The 19,160-nt window shown below is 54.1% G+C and overlaps 1 protein-coding gene across 3 annotated transcripts in view; it reads left to right on the top strand.

Moving 5' to 3' along the window:
* HIRA (histone cell cycle regulator) overlaps window positions 1–19,160 on the top strand; it is a 76,676-nt gene that overhangs the window by 10,041 nt on the left and 47,475 nt on the right. Inside the window, exons 2-9 of one of the 3 annotated variants that reach the window (XM_081251761.1) lie at window positions 6,069–6,131; window positions 7,356–7,466; window positions 8,665–8,755; window positions 9,966–10,060; window positions 15,260–15,355; window positions 16,374–16,534; window positions 18,207–18,374; window positions 18,860–18,973. In XM_081251761.1, coding sequence (XP_081107887.1) covers window positions 6,069–6,131; window positions 7,356–7,466; window positions 8,665–8,755; window positions 9,966–10,060; window positions 15,260–15,355; window positions 16,374–16,534; window positions 18,207–18,374; window positions 18,860–18,973 — 899 coding nt within the window. The other 2 variants (XM_081251762.1, XM_081251763.1) reach the window with 2 other exon arrangements.

Genomic DNA, 19,160 nt, shown 5'->3' with positions numbered 1-19,160 from the left:
CCACAGCAGCTGCACCATTTTTCATTCCCACCAGCAGAGTACAGAGTTCCAATTTCTCCACATCCCCACCAACACTTGTTATTTTTACTTTACTTTTCTTTTTTTGTTTTTTTGTATTGAGTTTTAGGAGTTCTCTATATATTCTGGACATAAATTCCTTATCTGATATGTAGTTTGCCAGTATTTTCTGTGGGTTGTCTTTTTATCCTGTTGATAGTATCCTTTGATGGGCGAAAGTTTTCAAGAAATCCAGTTTGTCTATTTTTTCTCTTAATGCCTGTGCCTTTGCTATCATATCTAAAAAAATCATTGCCAAATCCAATGCTTTTTCCCTATGTTTTGTTCTAAGAATTTTTATAGTGTTAGGTTCAACATTTGGGTCTTTGATCCATTTTGAGTTAATTTTTGTAGATGGTGTTAGGTAAGGGTCCAGTCTCATTCTTCTGCATGTGGATATTGTTTTCCTTGAACCACTTGTTGAAGAGACTGTCCTTTGCTGTATTGAATGGCCTTGGCAGCCTTTTTGAAAATCTGTATTCTATTTCATTGGTCTGTGTGTCTTCATGCCAATAACACACTCTTTTGATTACTATAACTTCGTAGTAATTTTTTTTTTTTTTTTTTTGGTGGTACGCAGGCCTCTCACTGTTGTGGCCTCTCCTGTTGCGGAGCACAGGCTCCGGACGCGCAGGCTCAGTGGCCATGGCTCACGGGCCTAGCCGCTCCGCAGCATGTGGGATCTTCCCGGACTGGGGCACGAACCCATGTCCCCTGAATCGGCAGGCAGACTCTCAACCACTGCGCCCCCAGGGAAGCCCCATAGTAAATTTTGAAATCAACAAGTGTAAGACCTCCCACTTTGTTCTTTTTCAGAATTTGTTTGGCTATTTGGAGTCCCTTGAGATTCCATAAGAATTTTCGTATGGGTTTTTCTGTTTTTGCCCCCCCCCCAAAAAAACGTCATTGCAGTTCTGACAGGGATTGCATTAAATCTGTACAGCTTTGGATGTTACTGACATCTTAACAATATTAAGTCTTCAGTTCATGAAGATGGGCTGTTTTTCCATTTATTTGTGTTTCTGTTGGTTGTCTTGGCACTGTTTTCTAGTTCTCACGTACAAGTCTTTGACCTTGGTTAAGTTTACTTCTAAATATTTTTTTCTTTTTGATTCTATTTTAAATAGAATTGTTTCTTTTGGATTTTCACTGTTAATGTGTAGAATTGCAGCTGATGTTTGTTGATTTTGTATCCTTCAGCTCTGCTAAATTTGTTTATTCTGTGGAATCTTTAAGGTTTTCTACACATAAGATCATGTCTTTTGCACCCACCTTATATTTTAATATTGTTTTGTAACTTCTTTTTCACTTAATAAATGTTTCAAATATTTTCCCATGTTTCACATTTAATTACAAATTTACCAAAATTTGTTAGAACCAAGTATTATTGGGCCATATGGGCACAGCACACAGTGAATGGAGGCCTCGCCTTCCCCAAACTCCTCGCCAGCACGATGCACTAAGGAACTAACAGTCACTTCTACCCCGTGAGCCGTCGGAGCATAAAGGCCGGAGGCCCTCTGGCTGCATAGCAGGCAGCTGGCCTGTGCCCTCCGTGCTTCCTCCCACTTCTCCCCGCCAGCACTCCGCTCCTCTGGGAAGCTCCCTGAAGCCAGGAAGGAGGATTCTATCTGAGCACCCTGGCTAAAACCCAGCTTCTGTAACTCACTCTCTTCTGCCCCATGACTGAGCATCTGTGCTGCAGTCCTCAGATCAGCACACACAGACAGGAGAGTGTGGAAGCAGGGTGCTCTATGTGCGCTGAGGAGGGGTCCCCAAAGGTGTCAGGGAGGGGCGACCTGGAAACAGCCGAGGAGAATGGGCTGGTGGGTGTCTGGGGAGAGGGTGTCTGGGGAGAGAGTGCCGGGGGAGAGAGTGCTGGATGCTGACAGCTCTAAGGGTCCAGGGAGTGTGTTAATTTAACTTTTGTCTCTGTCTCTGTACAAAGAAGAGCTGAACGCTGGAGGGGGTTGGGAGCTCATCTTTGTCCTTGTGCTGGGCCACATGGAAAGTCCTCGAACTAGTCCAGCCACAGCATCCCTTCCCTCAGCTCCACCGCCAAGAGCCCTTTAGAAAAAGGAGGACGTGTGAGCCACTGCTCTCCTTGGGGCTGGAAGGTCCAGTGCCTTAGCAGGTGGACAGCCAGCACCATGCCGGTGGCCTCCTGTAGGTCCACTTCTGTGTGTCCTCTGATCCGGGTGCGTCACTGCAAAAGGAGACAGTTATGCCAGCCACGCCCCTCACCGGGGCGCACCATGATCTCAGAAACAGACGTGAGACTTAGGCCTCAGAAGCATGTGACTCGGCATCTTAATCCATCTTGCAAGGTGCTGGTCAGGGTGACTGTGGCCTCCCCATTTTGTAGATTAGGAAACTGCAGAGGAAGATTAAGTAACTTGCAGAGGAAGATTAAGTAACTTACTTGAGGCTGTGGAGCTGGTGAGCAGCAGGGCTGAGGATCCAACCCGTGGGCGCTTACTGCCCAAGCCCAGGCCTGTTCCCACCCCCCATTTCTGCCATCCCACTGCCCTCCAGCTTAACAATTCCCTCTCCGTCTAAACAGCTAATGCCCCCGCCCGAGAGTGGCAGTTGGGAAGGTTTGCACTCCTTGGTGGCACCCTGCCTATCTGTCCGGCTCCCTCCCCACTCTGCCCGTGCTGCACTGCACAGTGGCAGGTCGGACCCATTCTTGATTCCATGCCACGTCCCCTCAGCTTGGGGGTCCCCTCCCCCACTCTTTCGGCTGACTCCTCAACCTTGGGGACTTGGGGCAGTTGTGATTTCTGCAGGAAGACCCAGGATGAGTTAGGTGGCTCCCCACCCCTGCAGACCTCTGTCACTGGACTTAGCTATGAGGTTCATGTTGTCTACGTTTTGGCGCTCCCTGGGCAGGGCTGGGCTTCTGTATCTTTCTGTCTGCTTAGCCCAGTGTCAGCTCCTAGGATGGGCTGTGATTGATACCTGTGCAGTGGAGCCCTTGGGCTCTTTGTGTTCTTGGGGGGTCAGGCTGGCCTGTGACTTGTAGGCAAGTGACTTTGATGTGCTCCAGGAGGGAATACAGACTTCAGGAGCTAACTAGCACCCCGGGGGCCGGTGGATGCTCCTCACTGGTGGCCACTTAAGACTGATGCTGGCTGAGCTGGAACTTTCTTGGTTAAGATGATAAATGGTCAGCTTGGGTTGGCTTAAGCAGAACAGTGAATGAACTGGCATCTTGGGTTATCTCGTGTATAACAAACCACCCCCAAACTTGCTGGCTTAAAACAACGGCTTTATTATCGTTTGTGATGCTGCTCTTGGCAGGGCTCGGTGGGGCCAGCTCATCCCAGCTCCTCACGGGCTCTGCTGGGGCAGCTTGAGCAGCCCGGGGCTGGAACAGCTCACCTGGGGCCCCGGGGCCCGGCCTTGAGGCCCACTTCTCACTCCGTGTAGCCAGCTGGGGCCTCGTCTCAACAGGGTGGTCTCAGCGGGGTTGGACTTCTTACGTGGCAGCAGGCTCTCTCCAGAGGGCAGATGTTGAACGAAGCTTCCTTACAAGCCTGCCACACATTCTGTTAGTTAAAGACTGGTCCAGGGCCAGCCCAAATTCAGGGGACGGGGTACACCCAGGCTCAAAGAGCCGAGGAGTCCAGGGCGATGCTCAGAGCAGCAGGCCCTGTCCTGCACGCTCACACTTACACTCTCGCCCGCCCTCCCTCTGGCTCGCTAGCCCTCATTTCTCCCCTCTGGGCTTTTCGGGGATGGGTTCCCCCCAGGCAGGTAGTTTACACCTTGGGCTTTGGGGCCAGATACCTGGCCTCTACCAGGCAGCTGTGTGGCCTTGGGCAACTTTCCAGACCTCTCTGCATGCCTCCGTTTCCCCCTCGTGGTGAAATGAGTGAGGGAAGGCCCCGGGCCATGCTGCCTGCTGGTTTGAGAAAAGCCTGGGAGCAGTGGGGGGCCGGGGTGCAGCGGTTCTGGCCCTGGAAAGGCAGCGCCCCTCAGACGGACCCCCGCGTGGCCCTGGCCCTGGAGGAAGGCACGGCCGGGTCGCAGCCCCTGCCCCTGGAGACACCTGCTCTTCTGAGTTTCACGAGGCCTTAGCGGTGCCAGCTGCTCCCTCTCCCCTGGCGTCCAGCAGGGCCCCGCCAGGTCTCGGCGCTGGGTGGCTGGGCCCATGGCCCCCGCTTGTACTTTCTCTTTCTCACAGCGCGGGTGGCAGGAAACCACCTTCACAATGGCTTCCCTCCACCCACTCAGCCTGTGGGAAAGGGTGGCACGTTCGCAGCAGTGCATGTGGGACTCTGGTGTCACTGGTGGCAGCCACTTGACCCAGGAGGGCGCAGGCGTCCCCACCTGCCTGAGTGTGGGCCCTTCAGGTCCTCTCACCCGTGCTCTCTGCACCTGCCTTCCTGGGCCCCCCGGGGGATGGTTTCTGGGCTCTTTTCTTGAAGGTTAAGAGGGGACTGTTAGGGTCTGGCCTACTGAGGAAGAGCTCTGGCGGGCCAGCTGCTCTGCACTGGAGAGAGTGTGGCTGTGTTGGGGCTCGTCCCATGTACCCCGGGAACAAGTGCTCACAGTGGCCTGGGACTGAGTTTCCTGTGTGAGGGGGATGACTTTGAACACACTGTGTGTGCTCAAGACTGGTCGGCAGCTGCCAGGCTGAACTTGACCTGTCACTGTAGAGCTCTGGCTCAGGGACCGGGGCCTGTTGTAGAGGCTTTGCTGTTGGAGTGACTGCCCTGCTACTAGAGACGCAGTAGGGCGTTTGCATTTGGCACCTTTGCTTGCTGATAGCCCTGCACCGCTGCTTCCCCCAGGACCACATAATGACTAATAGAGGGAGGGGGCACTTCCCTGGTCTTGTGGAAGCTCACTTTCAGCTTAACAGTGGGGGTGGGCCCTCCAGAAGAAGGTGGGGTGAGCTGGGTGCCGCCTCGGGCCACGCTGGCCTTTTGGTCCCAGCACTTGATCTTCCATGCTCGCATGGGAGCCCTGGCAGGACTTTCAGCTCTCAAGCAGCCATCGCCGGCCCTGCCCAACCCGCACTTGCTGCCACGTGATTCCAGAGCTCGTGACCCTCGTGCTAGTGTCCATGCCACCACCTCTTGGGTGACAGAGAGAGCATCCTCAACTAAGAGACCCCTTGGCAACAGCCCTTTGTATCAACGACCGCTGATGTCCAGTTCGTTGTCAAGCGTCTCATTTGTCCCTGAGCAGATATTTCTGAGCCACCCTCCCAAGGCCCAGGCCAGAAGCTGAAGGAGGCCAGGGAGCTGGACAAACACCCACCCGGCACAGGCACAGTCTGCTGTGGCACCTTTGCCAGCCAGGTCTGCCCAGCTGGCTATCCAGCTTCATGGGCCCCTGGTGGGGGACTGGGCCCATGTTGCACCACAGCCCTTCCCTGACTGTCTGATTGACCACACCGTGGGGCCATCCCTGGAGGCTCAGCTGGAGGAGACATTGAGAAGGCGACTCTCCATGGACGTCAATGCAGCAAGAACACACGGGGTGGGGCGGCTTTGGGGAGCAGGGTCACGACGAGAGAGGCGATGCCTATGCATTGCAGCAACTGGTCCTGCGCAGCTGTCGGATGGCCAGGCAGAAGAGCCAGGCTACCTGTGTCCCAGCTGCAGCCAAGTACAAATCCCTGGGATGGGGAGATGGCTGAGGTGCAGCCCCTGTGACTCAGGGCTCTTGTCCCCAGTAGCTCATGGTCTTTCCAAACATGCACACCTGGCAGGTGGCGGGCTTTCATCCGGTGGACATCAGTGTAAGTGCCGGGGTCTGCGGGCTCAGTCCCGCAGTGACAGGACGCTTTGTCCCACTTTCAGACTTTAAGCTATTTGATGTCCCTTGGAGAGTCTTTTAACTCACAGGTGATTTATTGGTAGCCTGTTTTTTTCTCTAGGAGCAGTGATTAGGGACATTACATGAATAACCAATATTTTAAATGTTTGAGCTTGCTGCTATTTTCCAGTGAATAAAAGCCAAGAGAGATTTTATGTGTTTTTTTTCTTTGTTCCCAGGCAAGCCAATTTTTTCAGTTGATATTCACCCTGATGGGACCAAGTTCGCAACTGGAGGACAAGGTATGTTCACAGGTAGTGGAGGGAGCGCTCACAGCCCTGCACCTCACCCCATGTCTCCTGATGCCCAGGAGCTGGGAGGAGGGAGAGGGCCTGCTGCTCGTCAGCATGGATGTGGCAGGTCACATCTAAGCCCTTTGTGGCTCTGGCATACTCTCTGAAACTACTTTGGCAGCAGATTCCCGCTGACTAGGCTCATATTACAATCAGTCTGCATCCCCACCTTACTGAGCACGGGGAGTGGCCGGTGGTCCTGTGGACAAAGCCCCAGCCCCTGAGGCAAGGTCTCTGGTAGCATTTGCTCACCTTGAAAAAGGGAGGAGGTGGCTAAATTATGAAGTTAGTCATGTAGTCATGAAGCTTATTTTTCTGGGCTCAAAAGAATTCAACTGTGTCACTCAGGAGCTCTGGACTTAGCTGGGGGGCCGGAGTTTTGTCCTTGTCCATGAGAGGGGGCGCACCTTCCCGCCCGACTTGGCACAGTGAGGTCTTGGGAGCTGTTGAGGAAATATTTTTACCTACTGGCCAAGAGGCCATTTCAAGCATGCTTTATAGTAATTCTGACATGTCCATTTCTAGGCACTTACTAGTTTTTGCCTTCGGTAACAGAAAGTTAGTGAGAGGCTGCCCTTTTTTAGTTATCAGTAATGGAAAACATTACTAAAATGCATAGATGTATATTTTTAGCAGAGTACTACATCTGCTTATGACCACAGGAACCTCAAATGCCCTCTTTTAGTTGACCTCCCATCTGTAGGTGATGGCAAAGGGCAGGTAAGATGGTAACGATCCTTTTCCTGTGTTGAGGGCACATTTCAGTCTTGGTTCTCAAAGTGTCCAGTCAGCTGTGGGAACAGCAATGGACATCAAGCAGCACCTAGAGGGGAGGGGAGGTTGCGCAGGTGCCTGTGCACAGCCTCTTTGGGTTCCATATGAGGGGTCTGGGTTCTGGTTGGGCACGAGGACCTCCTAGGGGCCCCTGGTGGACCTGTGTTAGAGACAAGGCCAGAGTTCAGTGCAGACCCAGGCTGGCCTCAGCCTCCTACTGAGCCCACTGCCTCCAGTCCCCAGCGGCACTTGTTTTTGTTCACCTTCCCTGTGACACGTAATAGTAACTCAGATCCCGCTGATCTATCAGCCCTGACTTCTGACAGCTAGGTGAGGGCGGGTCACAGGCTCCTATTGACACTCCTGACACATTGAGTTGTTTCTGCTCCTTCGTTCCAGGACAGGATTCTGGGAAGGTTGTAATCTGGAATATGTCTCCAGTCCTCCAGGAGGATGACGAGAAGGATGAAAATGTCCCCAAGATGCTTTGCCAGATGGACAATCACTTAGGTATTACAGGGTGGCCCTTTGCAGGCTTTGCGTGTTGGCACAGTGCCCAAGGTTAGCACGTGTGTTTGTAATTAGAGAGATAAGGCCCGTGCGGCGGTAGCTCCCCTCGGCCTGCTGTCTGAAGGCACAGATGTTGGCTGCACACCTGGGTGAGTTATTCAGCAGAAGACTCGGCCTGCCCACAGAACCATCTTTGGACAGTCTGCAGGTACCTCTGGTGATTTCCTGCTCATGAGTCGTTACTGCCTGATTCCATGGGGCTTTGGGGCCAGCGACCTGGAAGCAGTAGGGTTCCGGGGAAGGGTACACAAAAGACAGCTCACCAAATGTCTCAGATGGCCGCCATGTCACTTGGGGCCCTTTGCCAGGCCCTTGTGGCCACTGGACAGTGTTGTAGTTTCCTTTCCTGCTGTAGTGCCTTAGTTTCCTGCCCTTGAGCATCCGGGTGACCATACCTGGCTCTGGTTTCCAACCTAGCTGCCCCCCGAGATGCTCCACTGTCAGTTATGCCCCCTCCCTGTGTGCTATGTGTTCCTGCTCTCCTGACACACCCCTTGGCGTCCCCCACCCCAGAACACAAGGTACCTGCAGGCCACGTGTGGACCACATCTTGGATAATGTCCCTTTTGCTGTGGGGCTCCAGAGGCTCTGACCCATCAGGGCCAACAGGGATTTCTCCTGGCCTTAGTTTATAAGTGCAGGACCAGTCTACCTGCAGTGTTGACAAGTTTGGAAAAAGAGCTGGTAGGTGGCTTGAAGTCAGAGTTTTATGCTCTACCAAGCTGCTCCCCTGAAAGTTCTGGGAAAGGCGTCTTGGCCTTTTTAGTACATGCCCTCATTTTGAGAATTATCCCTGCTCAGAAATACACCTCATCATTTGACAGCCTTTTTGAAATAATGAGATTTACTTACTTACCAGTTTTCATGGAAAGACTTCTCCTATTGACTGTTTGATTAAGTACTAATGCTTCTCAGATGACGTAGCGTTTCCCCTCCAGACTCTGCTCTGGTATTTGTTCTTACAGCACAAGTAGGTTGGTGCGTGAACTGAATTGTTCTTCTGGGGCTCTCACACAGTAGGTACCTTGAATAGATCAGATAGATTAGATTTTGTAAACCCTCTGCATCTTGCCAAACTGCACAAAGCAAATGAGCATGGCGACTGGATTTTCATCACCCTATTTTCTTTTCTTCCCAGCCTGTGTGAACTGTGTGCGGTGGTCAAACAGTGGGATGTATTTAGCTTCTGGGGGAGATGACAAACTGATTATGGTGTGGAAGCGGGCTACGTAAGCATCATTTTCTTTTCTTCACATTTTATTTTTAGAAGCTTCTTTGCTGGTCTTTATCACAGTCGCTTTCCCCACCCTGGCACTGAGGTCTCCAGACCTCTGACTCGATGAATACCAGGAAGCACATGTAGGCGGGGCAGCCGGGGCCTGACCAGGGTGGTGCGTGGCCACCCACCTGACTGTGGACCTGCTCAGCTCTCCTCACAGGGCCGCAGGGTTTCACCTGAAAAAGAACGGCTCGTCCCTTCCAGGGCTGACATTGATGGCTTCATTTGTTTTGTCCTTCAAGTGAAATTTCCTAACACACAAGGTGCTCTGATGGGATCTGGGGTGGGGGATCCAGAGCCGGCCCTCTTGCCATTCACCTCGTTCTCTGTCAGCCTTACCTGGGGCTCCCAGGAGCCCCACCTTCCCTGAAAGCCCCTGCTCTGCACCCACAATGAACTGACCATCTCCTGGAGTCTCCTAGGGTAGGTCCTGGGCCTTTGGGGCCAGCCAGACTGGGGACCAGACCCCACCCTCCTGCTCAGCTAGAGTGTCCCCAAGGCTGTGGCTTGGCGAGCAGATGCACACTCTCTCCTTCAGCCCAGCCAGCTGCCTCCATGAGCCCTTCCTGTAGGTTTGGAAGAATTCTACAGGAGCTAAGGGTGTTAACAGAGCCTCTGGGGGTCCGAGGTGTTGGCGCCATGTCTGCAGGGCTCCGTGACTGCTCAAGACCCAGGAGCGAGCACCCCAGTTCCAGTGCTTTCCCTGTCCCGGTGTTAAGGCAGAGGCATTCAAGTCCTTACAGGAGGGCTTGAAAAATAGTGTTGCTTCTGCTGCTTTAGCCAACATAAATAACGTATTTAGTATACAGTTTGGAAAATGGAAGAGAAAAAATCATAATCCCACCGTCTAAAGGAAGCCACTGTTAATATTTTTGTATTTTTCACGTATGTCCTTCTGGTCCATTTTCCGGCGTAGGTGACGTGTGGTATCGTGTTGTATATGACATTCTGGGACCTGTTGCCTTCACTTAATTCTATCCCATGGACATTTTCCCAAGATCGGTGTAGGCTGTGTAGTGTTCCATCCAGTGAACAGATATAATTTGCCCAGTCAGCCCCCATTGTTCACCCTTTTGGCCCTCGCCAGCCGCTGTCTGTCTGCCTTGTCTCTGCGATGCCCGGAAGTCCCCGGGTGCCCTTCTGACTCCTCTCTCACACAGGTACATCGGCCCCAGCACCGTGTTTGGCTCCAGTGGCAAGCTTGCCAATGTGGAGCAGTGGCGATGTGTCTCCATCCTGCGGAGTCACTCAGGCGGTGAGTGGGCTGCCCGTGGGGTGGGCGCCCCGGCGGTGGCCGAGAGCAGCAGCGGCACCTCCACGGCCCCTGTGGACTGTGGGTCCTTAGAGCAGCCCTGTGTCTGGGCCACCCCTCCCCTCCCCGCTGCCTGCCTCCAGCTGCGTCAGTCCCCACTCCTGCCCTCATGGGCTGTATGTTTATATCTTTAATGTAGAACTCCCCACGTTCCGCTGTTTATCCTGGGAACTGAGTCACTACCTCCATCAGTGGATCGCTAAGTCCGTAAGCGCACTTTCTTTATTCCACAGAAACCCGCACACGGGGGCCCACTGTAAAGCTTTTTACTTGACTTTGAGAGAGTTTGCAAAGTGTTTTAAATAGGCTTGGTACGGAAAGAAATTCATTTTTCAGATTTGGACTGAAGTTGACATCACTTGGTCAGATGCCAGGGATACCAGAGTCAGTGCAATTCAGTCTTCCTCGGAGAGCCTGCGGTCTAGCCGGGAATAGCTGGGAGGGTGTACCAGGCAGGGGCCAGCAGAAGCCAGAAAGGCTTGGTGCCAATGGTGAGCTGGCAGCATCTCACCCCGCTGGACGTGTACTGCACGGCAGCAAGCGGCGCGGGGTGGGGCTGGCTAAGTGTGTGGGGGCAGGTCATGGAAGGCTTGCGCTCCTGCTAATGAGGGTGCCCTTTGTCGTGGAGGCCTGAGAGGGGGATCATCTGACAGCCCTGTGGAAAAGAAGGCAGTTTCGGGGGTTCAGATGAAAACTGCAAGGGCCCAAACTAGGCCTATGATCATTGAGATAGAGGAGGAGACTGACCTGGGGACTTCGAAGGGCTGAGCAAAAGGAGGCGTGAGGGAGACCCCTAGCTGGGTACCTGGGGAGCCAGCGGTATCCTCTGCTGAGACCATACGACCATGGGTTTACGGGGCTGGATGCCAGTTCAGTGCAGGATGTGCTGGGTTTTGGGGGTAGGAGTTGGGGGTGTCCCGAGCTGGTTGGAATTGAGCCTGCAGCTTGGGGGCTGGGGGGGGCGGAGATGGGGCAGGAGAGAATCAGCTATGGTCCATTGCAGTCTGTGCTCAACACACACTCTGCAGACGACACTTTAAAGGTGAACAGACCCACCTCTTAGAGACCACAGACTGAGTCCACATCTTTGAAAGCTGATAGTGTAACATTGTATTATCTTTGATAACAGTAAAAATGTGTAACTTACCCTAACTTGCTGGCAGGTGCTCACAGTGGAGTCCAGTTAGGCTTCTCTGGAACTTGGACAAGGTATCCATGAGGTTATCCAAGTGGGGTGGGGCCTGAGTGACGACTTTCATGGGGCCCCTAACCTGAGATTTGGACTGAGGCATAACCTCGCCCTGCCTCCTGGCCCACCACCCCGGGGCTCTCCTCGACCAGGCAGGTAGGGGTGCCCACCTTCAGTGGGGATACTTGCCACTCCTTTTGCAGTGGTCCTGGTAACACCATCAATTGCTAATAAAAATAGTTTTTTTTAATGGCCATAGAAAGCTGTTTCCCTACCATGATAGAGCCCTGTGTCTTTCAAACCACGGGCACATATTATAGTTCACAGTTGAGCCTTGTTCCCATTGATACCGAGAAAAGACAAACATGGGTGCTATCACCGCATTTGTTATTTTGGAATTTCTGCCATACAGTTAAGCAGAATAAAGTTAAGCAGAATAACCCTGGCGGTCCAGTGGTTAGGACTCAGCACTCTCACTGCCGGGGCCCAGGTTGAATCCCTGGTCAGGGAACAAGGATCCCACAAGCCATGTGGCGTGGCCAAAAAAAAGAGAGAAAAGAAAAAGAAGAAGTAGGTTGACAAACTGGAAAACAATAGAAAAATGAGATGATGTGAGGAATAAAGCTTTTAGGACTTATAAAGCATTGAAAAGCACTTCAGACTAATAAAAATAAGTCACTGAGAGGGCTTCCCTGGTGGCGCAGTGGTTGAGAGTCCGCCTGCCGGTGCAGGGGACGCAGGTTCGTGCCCCGGTCCAGGAGGATCCCACATGCCATGGAGCGGCTGGGCCCGTGAGCCATGGCCGCTGGGCCTGCGCGTCTGGAGCTTGTGCTCCACGACGGGAGAGGCCACGGCAGTGAGAGTCCTGCGTACCGCAAAAAAAAAAAAAAAAAAAAGTCCTTGAATTGGCCTCATATAAGAAGATTTTTAATTATCTGTCTTTCACTAGTCATAGCCAATTGGAATATCTAATGATAGAAAGAGATAAGTGCAGTTTTACTCAGATTCCCAAGGAGGGTCTCACTGAGAAGGTGGCGTCCAGGGGTTGAGCAGGTGGCGATGAGGGTACAACCGTGTGGACCTGCAGAGAGCTATCCAGGTGGAGGGAGCAACCGGGGCAGCAGATGGAGTGTAGAGGTGGGCTTGGGACCAGGGTGGGGGGCGTGCAGAGGGGAGGGGGCCAGGAGGGGCTCTCCTCTGAGTGAGGCAGAGCAGTGTGGAGGCCTGGGCAGCAGTATGGAGCCCATATGGTGGGGGGCCGAGGCCGCACTGGGGAGACCAGTGACGGATCTAGGTGAGAGCCTGTCGGGGGCCGTGGGTCGTCATGGTGGAAATCAGGGCAGGTGGTCACACAAACTCCCTGGGGTGGGAAGTGAGGTGAGGCCCCAGAGGAGGTGGGACGGCTTCCCAGACTGTGGCCTGAGCAGCAGGAGGGATGCAGGTGCCTCCCTTGAGGTGGGAGGGGGTGTGGGGGCGAGTGGACATGTTGGGTCCACAGTGCCTGGCAGCAGGGTGAGTGGACCTGCGGGCTGGCTGTTGGGGGGTGAGCCTGGAGCACAGGGGAGGATCCTAGGGTGCGGCTGAGCCGAGGAGCCAGTGAAGGTGGTGGAGAGAACATTTGAAGGAGGCAAGAGCAAGCAGTGTGCCCCACGTTGCCTCACGGTCGAGTGGATCGGCCGCTGGACTGGATGGCATGGAAGCCGCCGGTGGCCTTGGCAAGCGTGGTTCCTGTTGGTGAAGCCGAGTAAAGGCCTAATTGGCAGGCGCTCAGGAAAGACCGGGGGAGAGAGCTGGACAGAACCCAGCTGGTCTTGTCAGGCGCCTGCAAAGAAAGACAGCAGAAGAGCTGAGGGGAGGATGGACTCCAGGCCCGATGAGGAGACGGAAGGGCTATAGCGGCTGGAAGACCCATCGGAGAGTGAGCGGGGGACGTGGCGGCAGGGAGGGGGGCAGTAAGACCAGGGAGGGGTCGCAGTGCTCTGTCAGGGAGGGTCTCTGGGCATGACTGTGGGAACGATGGCTGAGGCCAGAAGCCAAGGTCATTGGAGTAGGTGGAGGACTTTAAGGGTGTTAGAAAAATCATCCTCTTGGAATCACCAAGAATGATGCTGGAGAGTTGGCGGGAATGACAGTGACCAGAAACTTACATCTTCAAGGACAGGGAGGGTCTCAGGTGTGTGTAGAGCTGTGGCGAGAAGGAAAGGGCGTTGTATGGTCTGAAGACAGAAGCTCCAAACCTGGGGTTTGGGGAGGAAGTCATGTCATGTGTGTGGATTTACTGCAGAACTCAGCAGTGACTCCAAAGGGTGTCTGGAAGGATGAGTCAGGACGTGGGAGAACTCATTCAAACAAAGTTAACAACATTGAAGGAGGCTACAGTGCTCCTGACAGCTTGGTGTGCTGTGAAGATGGCACCGATGACCAATAACAGAAGGCAAGATTCGTTCCCCACACATGACGGGGTAACCAGCCATTCAGCAGTTCGTGGGTGAAAGGAAGGTAATGTAGAGCCTTAGCTAAAGACAGCATGATAAATTCCAGGTATTAAAGAAACGTTCTAAATAAAGCAAGAGAAAACAGAATTGAATATTTATTAGACTTCCAGCAGAGGGAATATTTTTTCAAAGTTAACAGGCAATAAGAGAAATCATTTTTAAAAATACAACAAAGGAGAATAACTGACTTTACTACATAAACCTTCTACAGCATAGGAAGGTTAACTGATGGAATTTGCAGCTAAGGTCTGTATTGTCCATAGTCCATGGAAATTGCTAAGAAAACCGGTCTCCTTTCTGGAGTCCCAGGTGAGCATGTCTCTGCTCTAGGACTCAGGAAGCACAGGGGGGTCTGTGGTTTGCACGGCTGCCCCCCAATCCCACCCACGCTCTGGGCCCCAGAAGAGGTTCCTGTGCCTCCTTTAGCAGGCACTGCATTCTCGTTAGACCTGCCAGCACAAATCACCTCCCAACAGACGGGGTAGGAACAGAGGAGTCCCTGAAGACAGCTTCAGACACACCAATGTGCACAGTCTTCACTTTGCGAATTAAGGTGGAACTTCAAACATAAAAATGTACTCAATAAGTTAGAAGGGAAAAAAATCAATCCTCAAGCTAAAAAGGGACTTTTGAAAAGGACCTTCTGCTAGTAGAAATGGGAAGAATCCAGACTCATGAAAATGCCCAGGTGCTCCACCCAGGTTCCCACGGTGGGGCATCCGTCTCAAACGCCCCGGGGTGTGCAGAACGACGTGGGCACGTGTGCTCGTGGGCATGAGGAACTGGAACCTGGTCCAAGTCTGCTGCTGAGTTAGGTCTGTTCCGGGTCTCGAGTGCCCTCAGCCACACAACGCGGAGCAGGACAGCGGGGCCCGGGCTCGTGCTCAGCGCCGGCACACACACGGGAGATCACAGTGCTGCCCGCATGGGCGGTCTTGTCGAGCTGACTCTGAAGATTTAAATCATCCTGTGAGCAAAGGACTAGATGGCTCCTGACTGGCTGCTCTTCCTGTTTCTTCACCTCACCAGCCATCCCTCCACACTCCCGGTGCCGCACCAAGCACTGAGGTTGGAAAAACCAGGGAGACCTTGGCTGTCACGCCGCGCTCTGATGAGGCCGGGTTAGGGTTGGAGAAGGTGGCTCAGCCGGCCCGAGGGCTGCAGACCCGGCCATGCAGTGGCACGGGTGCCACACTCTTGGCCAGGCCCTCAGTGCTTTGTCAGAAGGGAGTGGGGTGGGGCCGTTAGATGTTTCTGATCTCAGGACTGATTGCAGAACCTTAGTGGGGAAGTTCTTCAGGTTGGTTTGGAAAAGTCTAGTTATGATGGTCCCAGGTCAAGTCTCCTCAGGTGTGAGAATGCCAGGGGGCTGCTGACTGGCCAGCTGGCAGGGTGGAGCTGCGCCGTGTCCATATCCACCACCAGGTAAGAGACTCACCATTGGCCATTGTCTTCCAGATGTGATGGACGTAGCGTGGTCCCCCCATGACGCCTGGCTGGCCTCGTGCAGTGTGGACAACACCGTGGTCATCTGGAACGCAGTGAAGTTCCCAGGTCCGCACCTCTGCCCTGGTGGCCTGTCCGTGGGACTGCCCGGCGGTGTCCGGAACGGGTGGGCTGGGTCTCCTCGGCTGGTGGCAGCCAGCCTGTCTTGTCAGTAACTCAGGTCTTCTTTATCAATCACATTTAAGGTTTAAAGAAAAGTTTACGTTAAAGAAAAATAGTAGTAACCAAGTGCTGGCATGGGTGTCCCTGCTGCAGGCTGTGCGGATGGACCCCTGGCACTGGGAGCCCGGCCAGCTGCCCTCGAGGGTGCGCCCTCCCACTCCGGGCTCTGGCCTCAGCCCAGTAGCCATCTCCTCTGTGACGCCCTCGAGCATAAGCAAGCTGATAGATCCAGTTTTGCAGAAGATCAGTTTTTCTATTGACGTGTTTGAAGTCCCTACTGATGGCAGAGCCTGGGATGGCACTGCGGTTTGCAGCCAGTGAGATGCTTCTAGTCCCTGCTTGGTGACGGGAGCATGTTCTTCTCATAGGCTCGGGTCCCGGTCACTTGCTCTCTTCATAAGCTTCCACCGTGCGTGGGGACTCAGCCCAGCCACCGTGGCTGGGGTGGCATTCAGCTTACAGCTCTCTGGGGTCCAAGCTCCCTCCCCTTTGTCCTCAGTGGTGATGAGCAGAAGACTCACTCAGCGCAGGGCCCGGTCCCCCAGGGAGGGTCACATCGGGAGGGCTCAGATGGGCACGGGCTCCTGTCCGGAAAGGAAATCATGGGCAGGGCTGCGCCTGCCAACAAGGTGAGGCGGCGCATTTCAGCTCTGGCCCTGGCCGCCTGCCCTTCTGAGGGCACGTGCAGCCTCAACCCATATGTGTCAGCTTGGCTGGAGGGAAATGGGTGGTGCCCACCTCCTGGGTGAGAACAGACTCTTCTGCTTGTGCCCAGGGGTGGGGCTGGTCAGGGCAACTCCTGAAGCCCCTTCTGTTGGCCGGCCGGCCCGTGGCCCGTTTCTAGACAGAGTCACTGTTTACCCCTTGGTAATGCCTTTCCAACCTCACTTATTTGTCCTCACAGAAATCCTAGCTACTCTGAGAGGCCATTCTGGCCTGGTGAAGGGCCTGACTTGGGACCCTGTTGGTAAATACATTGCCTCTCAAGCCGACGACCGCAGCCTGAAGGTGTGGAGAACGCTGGACTGGCAGTTAGAGACCAGCATCACCAAGCCTTTCGATGAGGTAAGAGGCCCAGCAGGCCCCCCACCCCCTGCCTCCCACACGGAGCAGGGGCTGCCTGGGGTCCACACGTGGTCGGGGAGCCCAGAGTCGGGTGATGAAAATCGTTCACTTCTCAGAAGCTATTAAACGTCCACCTTTGTAGTGAAAAGGCTTGTAGGTGTTAAAGCTGAAGAGTTTACAGCACACTGCCCCTTGGGGTGTGGGGGACGTGGGGGGTGGAGGAGGCTCTTGTGTCTTCCTGAGGGCGCTGGGCCATGCTTGCTGACCTTCGCTCTGCAGGCTGGCCGGCTCCTGTGGAAGGTGTTAACAATCCAGTTTGCAAAACATCTGGAGCTTGGACTGCACTGGCTTGTGTAGTATTTTACCATCTCTTCCCTCATTTGAGTCTGATTTCATGTGGGACCAGAGCTCAAGGTCGCCATTATTCAGTGGACATTTCTTGAGTGCCTCCTGTGTGTACGGCTGTCCTGAGTACAGGAAATGAACGTGGATTGAGATGGAGTTATCCAGAGTGGGCAGAAATGGGCGGGGGTAGGTGGTGGTCACGTCAGAGAGGGCTTCTTGGAGGAAGGGACCTGAGTACGAAGTTCTGCAGGAAGAATAGACGCCTGCCCACTGATCAGGGCTGGCTGTGGAGAAAAGTGGGTATCACATGTTCAGCTGTCCCCCAACCCACAGAAGTTCCTGAACCGGATCCATGAGCCTGGTCCTTACCTCATTAGTTCTGCCCTCCTTGGCAGCCACCTAGTGTGAGAGGACATGGGCTGCAGGCCTTGTGGAGAGCCACTGGGCTCCTGGGGCGGCTGCGGTGGGGGGGTGGGGGGGTGGGCAGGACAGGAATGTTTAGGAGCTGGCAGCACTCTTCAGGCTCTGGGGGGGCTGTCCTGCCTTGGCTTGGACCTGGCTGGCAGTGGAGGCAGGTGTGTCCCCATGCTGCGCTCGGGCCCTGCCTTGTCCTGCCTTCCCCAAGGGCTGCGCAGCCTGGATCTTAACCCCTAAGCCTTTCGGGCTGCCCTGGACTGACCTTGACCTTCAGGGGCTGGCTTTTAGCCAATGTCATCTCACTTTGCAGGAGGCATGGTGTGAAGGGGTGCCCTGCCTCTGCCTGGGTCAGGGGAACAGTGCCTTTCTGTTGTGCCATTTATGGTTTCTGTGGACTTTACAAACCTCTTCTCCTTGGCTGGTGGCGTCACCAGGCTTTGGGCGAGGAGACAGGCTCCAGAGAGCAGGTGGGGCCTGGTGGTCACTGGCTGCAGTGCAGAGAGAGACTTGTGACCAGGCTTCCGAGGGTCAGCAGTGCTCTTTCTCCGCAGCAACACGTGGTCTGCAAACCTCCTGTGTGGTTCCCCGGTGCTGGGTAGGAGAAAGTGTCTGTGGTCAGATAAATTTGGCCCAGACAGGGTTGACAGTGGAAAGAGGTGGCTGTCCAGCCGTCCCCTCAGCCTGTGCTGCCGTGCAGTGGGGGAGGGTAGAATGGCGCCCCTACCGGTCTCCTGACGGCCCCGCTATCAGCTCACCCGGAGAGACTGGAGTCAAGCTGGCCATGTAGCCGGCAGCTTGGGCATGCTCCACCATCGTGCATTTGTACATCAGAGCTCAGTTTGATTCCTGGGGCCAATTTTGGTCACAGAGTTGGCCTTGGGCTCTTTTCAAGCACAGACGTTTCTTGCAGTGTGGAGGGACGACCCACGTGTTGCGGCTCAGCTGGTCCCCTGATGGGCACTACCTGGTGTCTGCCCACGCCATGAACAACTCCGGCCCCACCGCCCAGATCATCGAACGGGAGGGCTGGAAGACCAACATGGACTTTGTCGGGCACCGGAAAGCTGTGACTGTCGTGGTGAGTCCCCTTGGCCTCAGGTTGGCCGGCCATCAGCGCTGCCCTAAGTGGGACCCCCGGAACCTGGGCAGTGCTGTGCTCCCCAGTCCTGGGTCATGTGTTGGACTGAGATGGTGGCCTCTGAAATTCAGCACACGTTGTTAGGTTCTTGGTTCATTTTAAATACTTAATGTTTCAATATTTTTAAACTAGTTATACAAAATAGAATACATACCCATGTGCTTTATTGGCAAATGGACGTGATGAATATGAAGTTAATATTTTATTTAACGTGATGAATGTCACCAGAACCAGACGTTGATTAGGACACGTGTCATCCTTGGCACAAGGCCTGCTGGGTAGCTGTGAAGGCGCAATGATGCGTGCCGGTGCCCGGGGCTGGGGGACACCTGCTGGGCTGGGATCCTGGTATGTCTCATATTTGGCCTAGGCTGCATGCTTGATGCTTGATTAATTACTAATTAACCCTTGTTACTTGGTTTTAGAAATTCAACCCAAAAATCTTCAAGAAGAAGCAGAAGAATGGGAGCTCTGCGAAGCCCAGTTGCCCGTACTGCTGCTGTGCTGTCGGCAGCAAGGACCGCTCGCTCTCTGTCTGGGTGAGCCCTACTGTGAGCTCGCTGCTCCGCGGGGAGGGGTTGCCTGAAAGAGGAGAGACCCCCCACTTCTGGTGGTGGTCAGTGAGTGTTTCTGCCCTGAACCAGGGCCTGGCCAGGAGAGGCCACCCTGCCACCCAGCCAGAGTAGCTCTTGTGTCCAGACCCAGATCACACCTTCAGTAGTCAGG

This window comes from Mesoplodon bidens (assembly GCF_964165515.1).
Source record: "Mesoplodon bidens genome assembly, chromosome: 13".
In the NCBI taxonomy this organism is placed as follows: domain Eukaryota; kingdom Metazoa; phylum Chordata; class Mammalia; order Artiodactyla; family Ziphiidae; genus Mesoplodon; species Mesoplodon bidens.
This window is presented reverse-complemented; position numbering and strand designations above follow the sequence as displayed.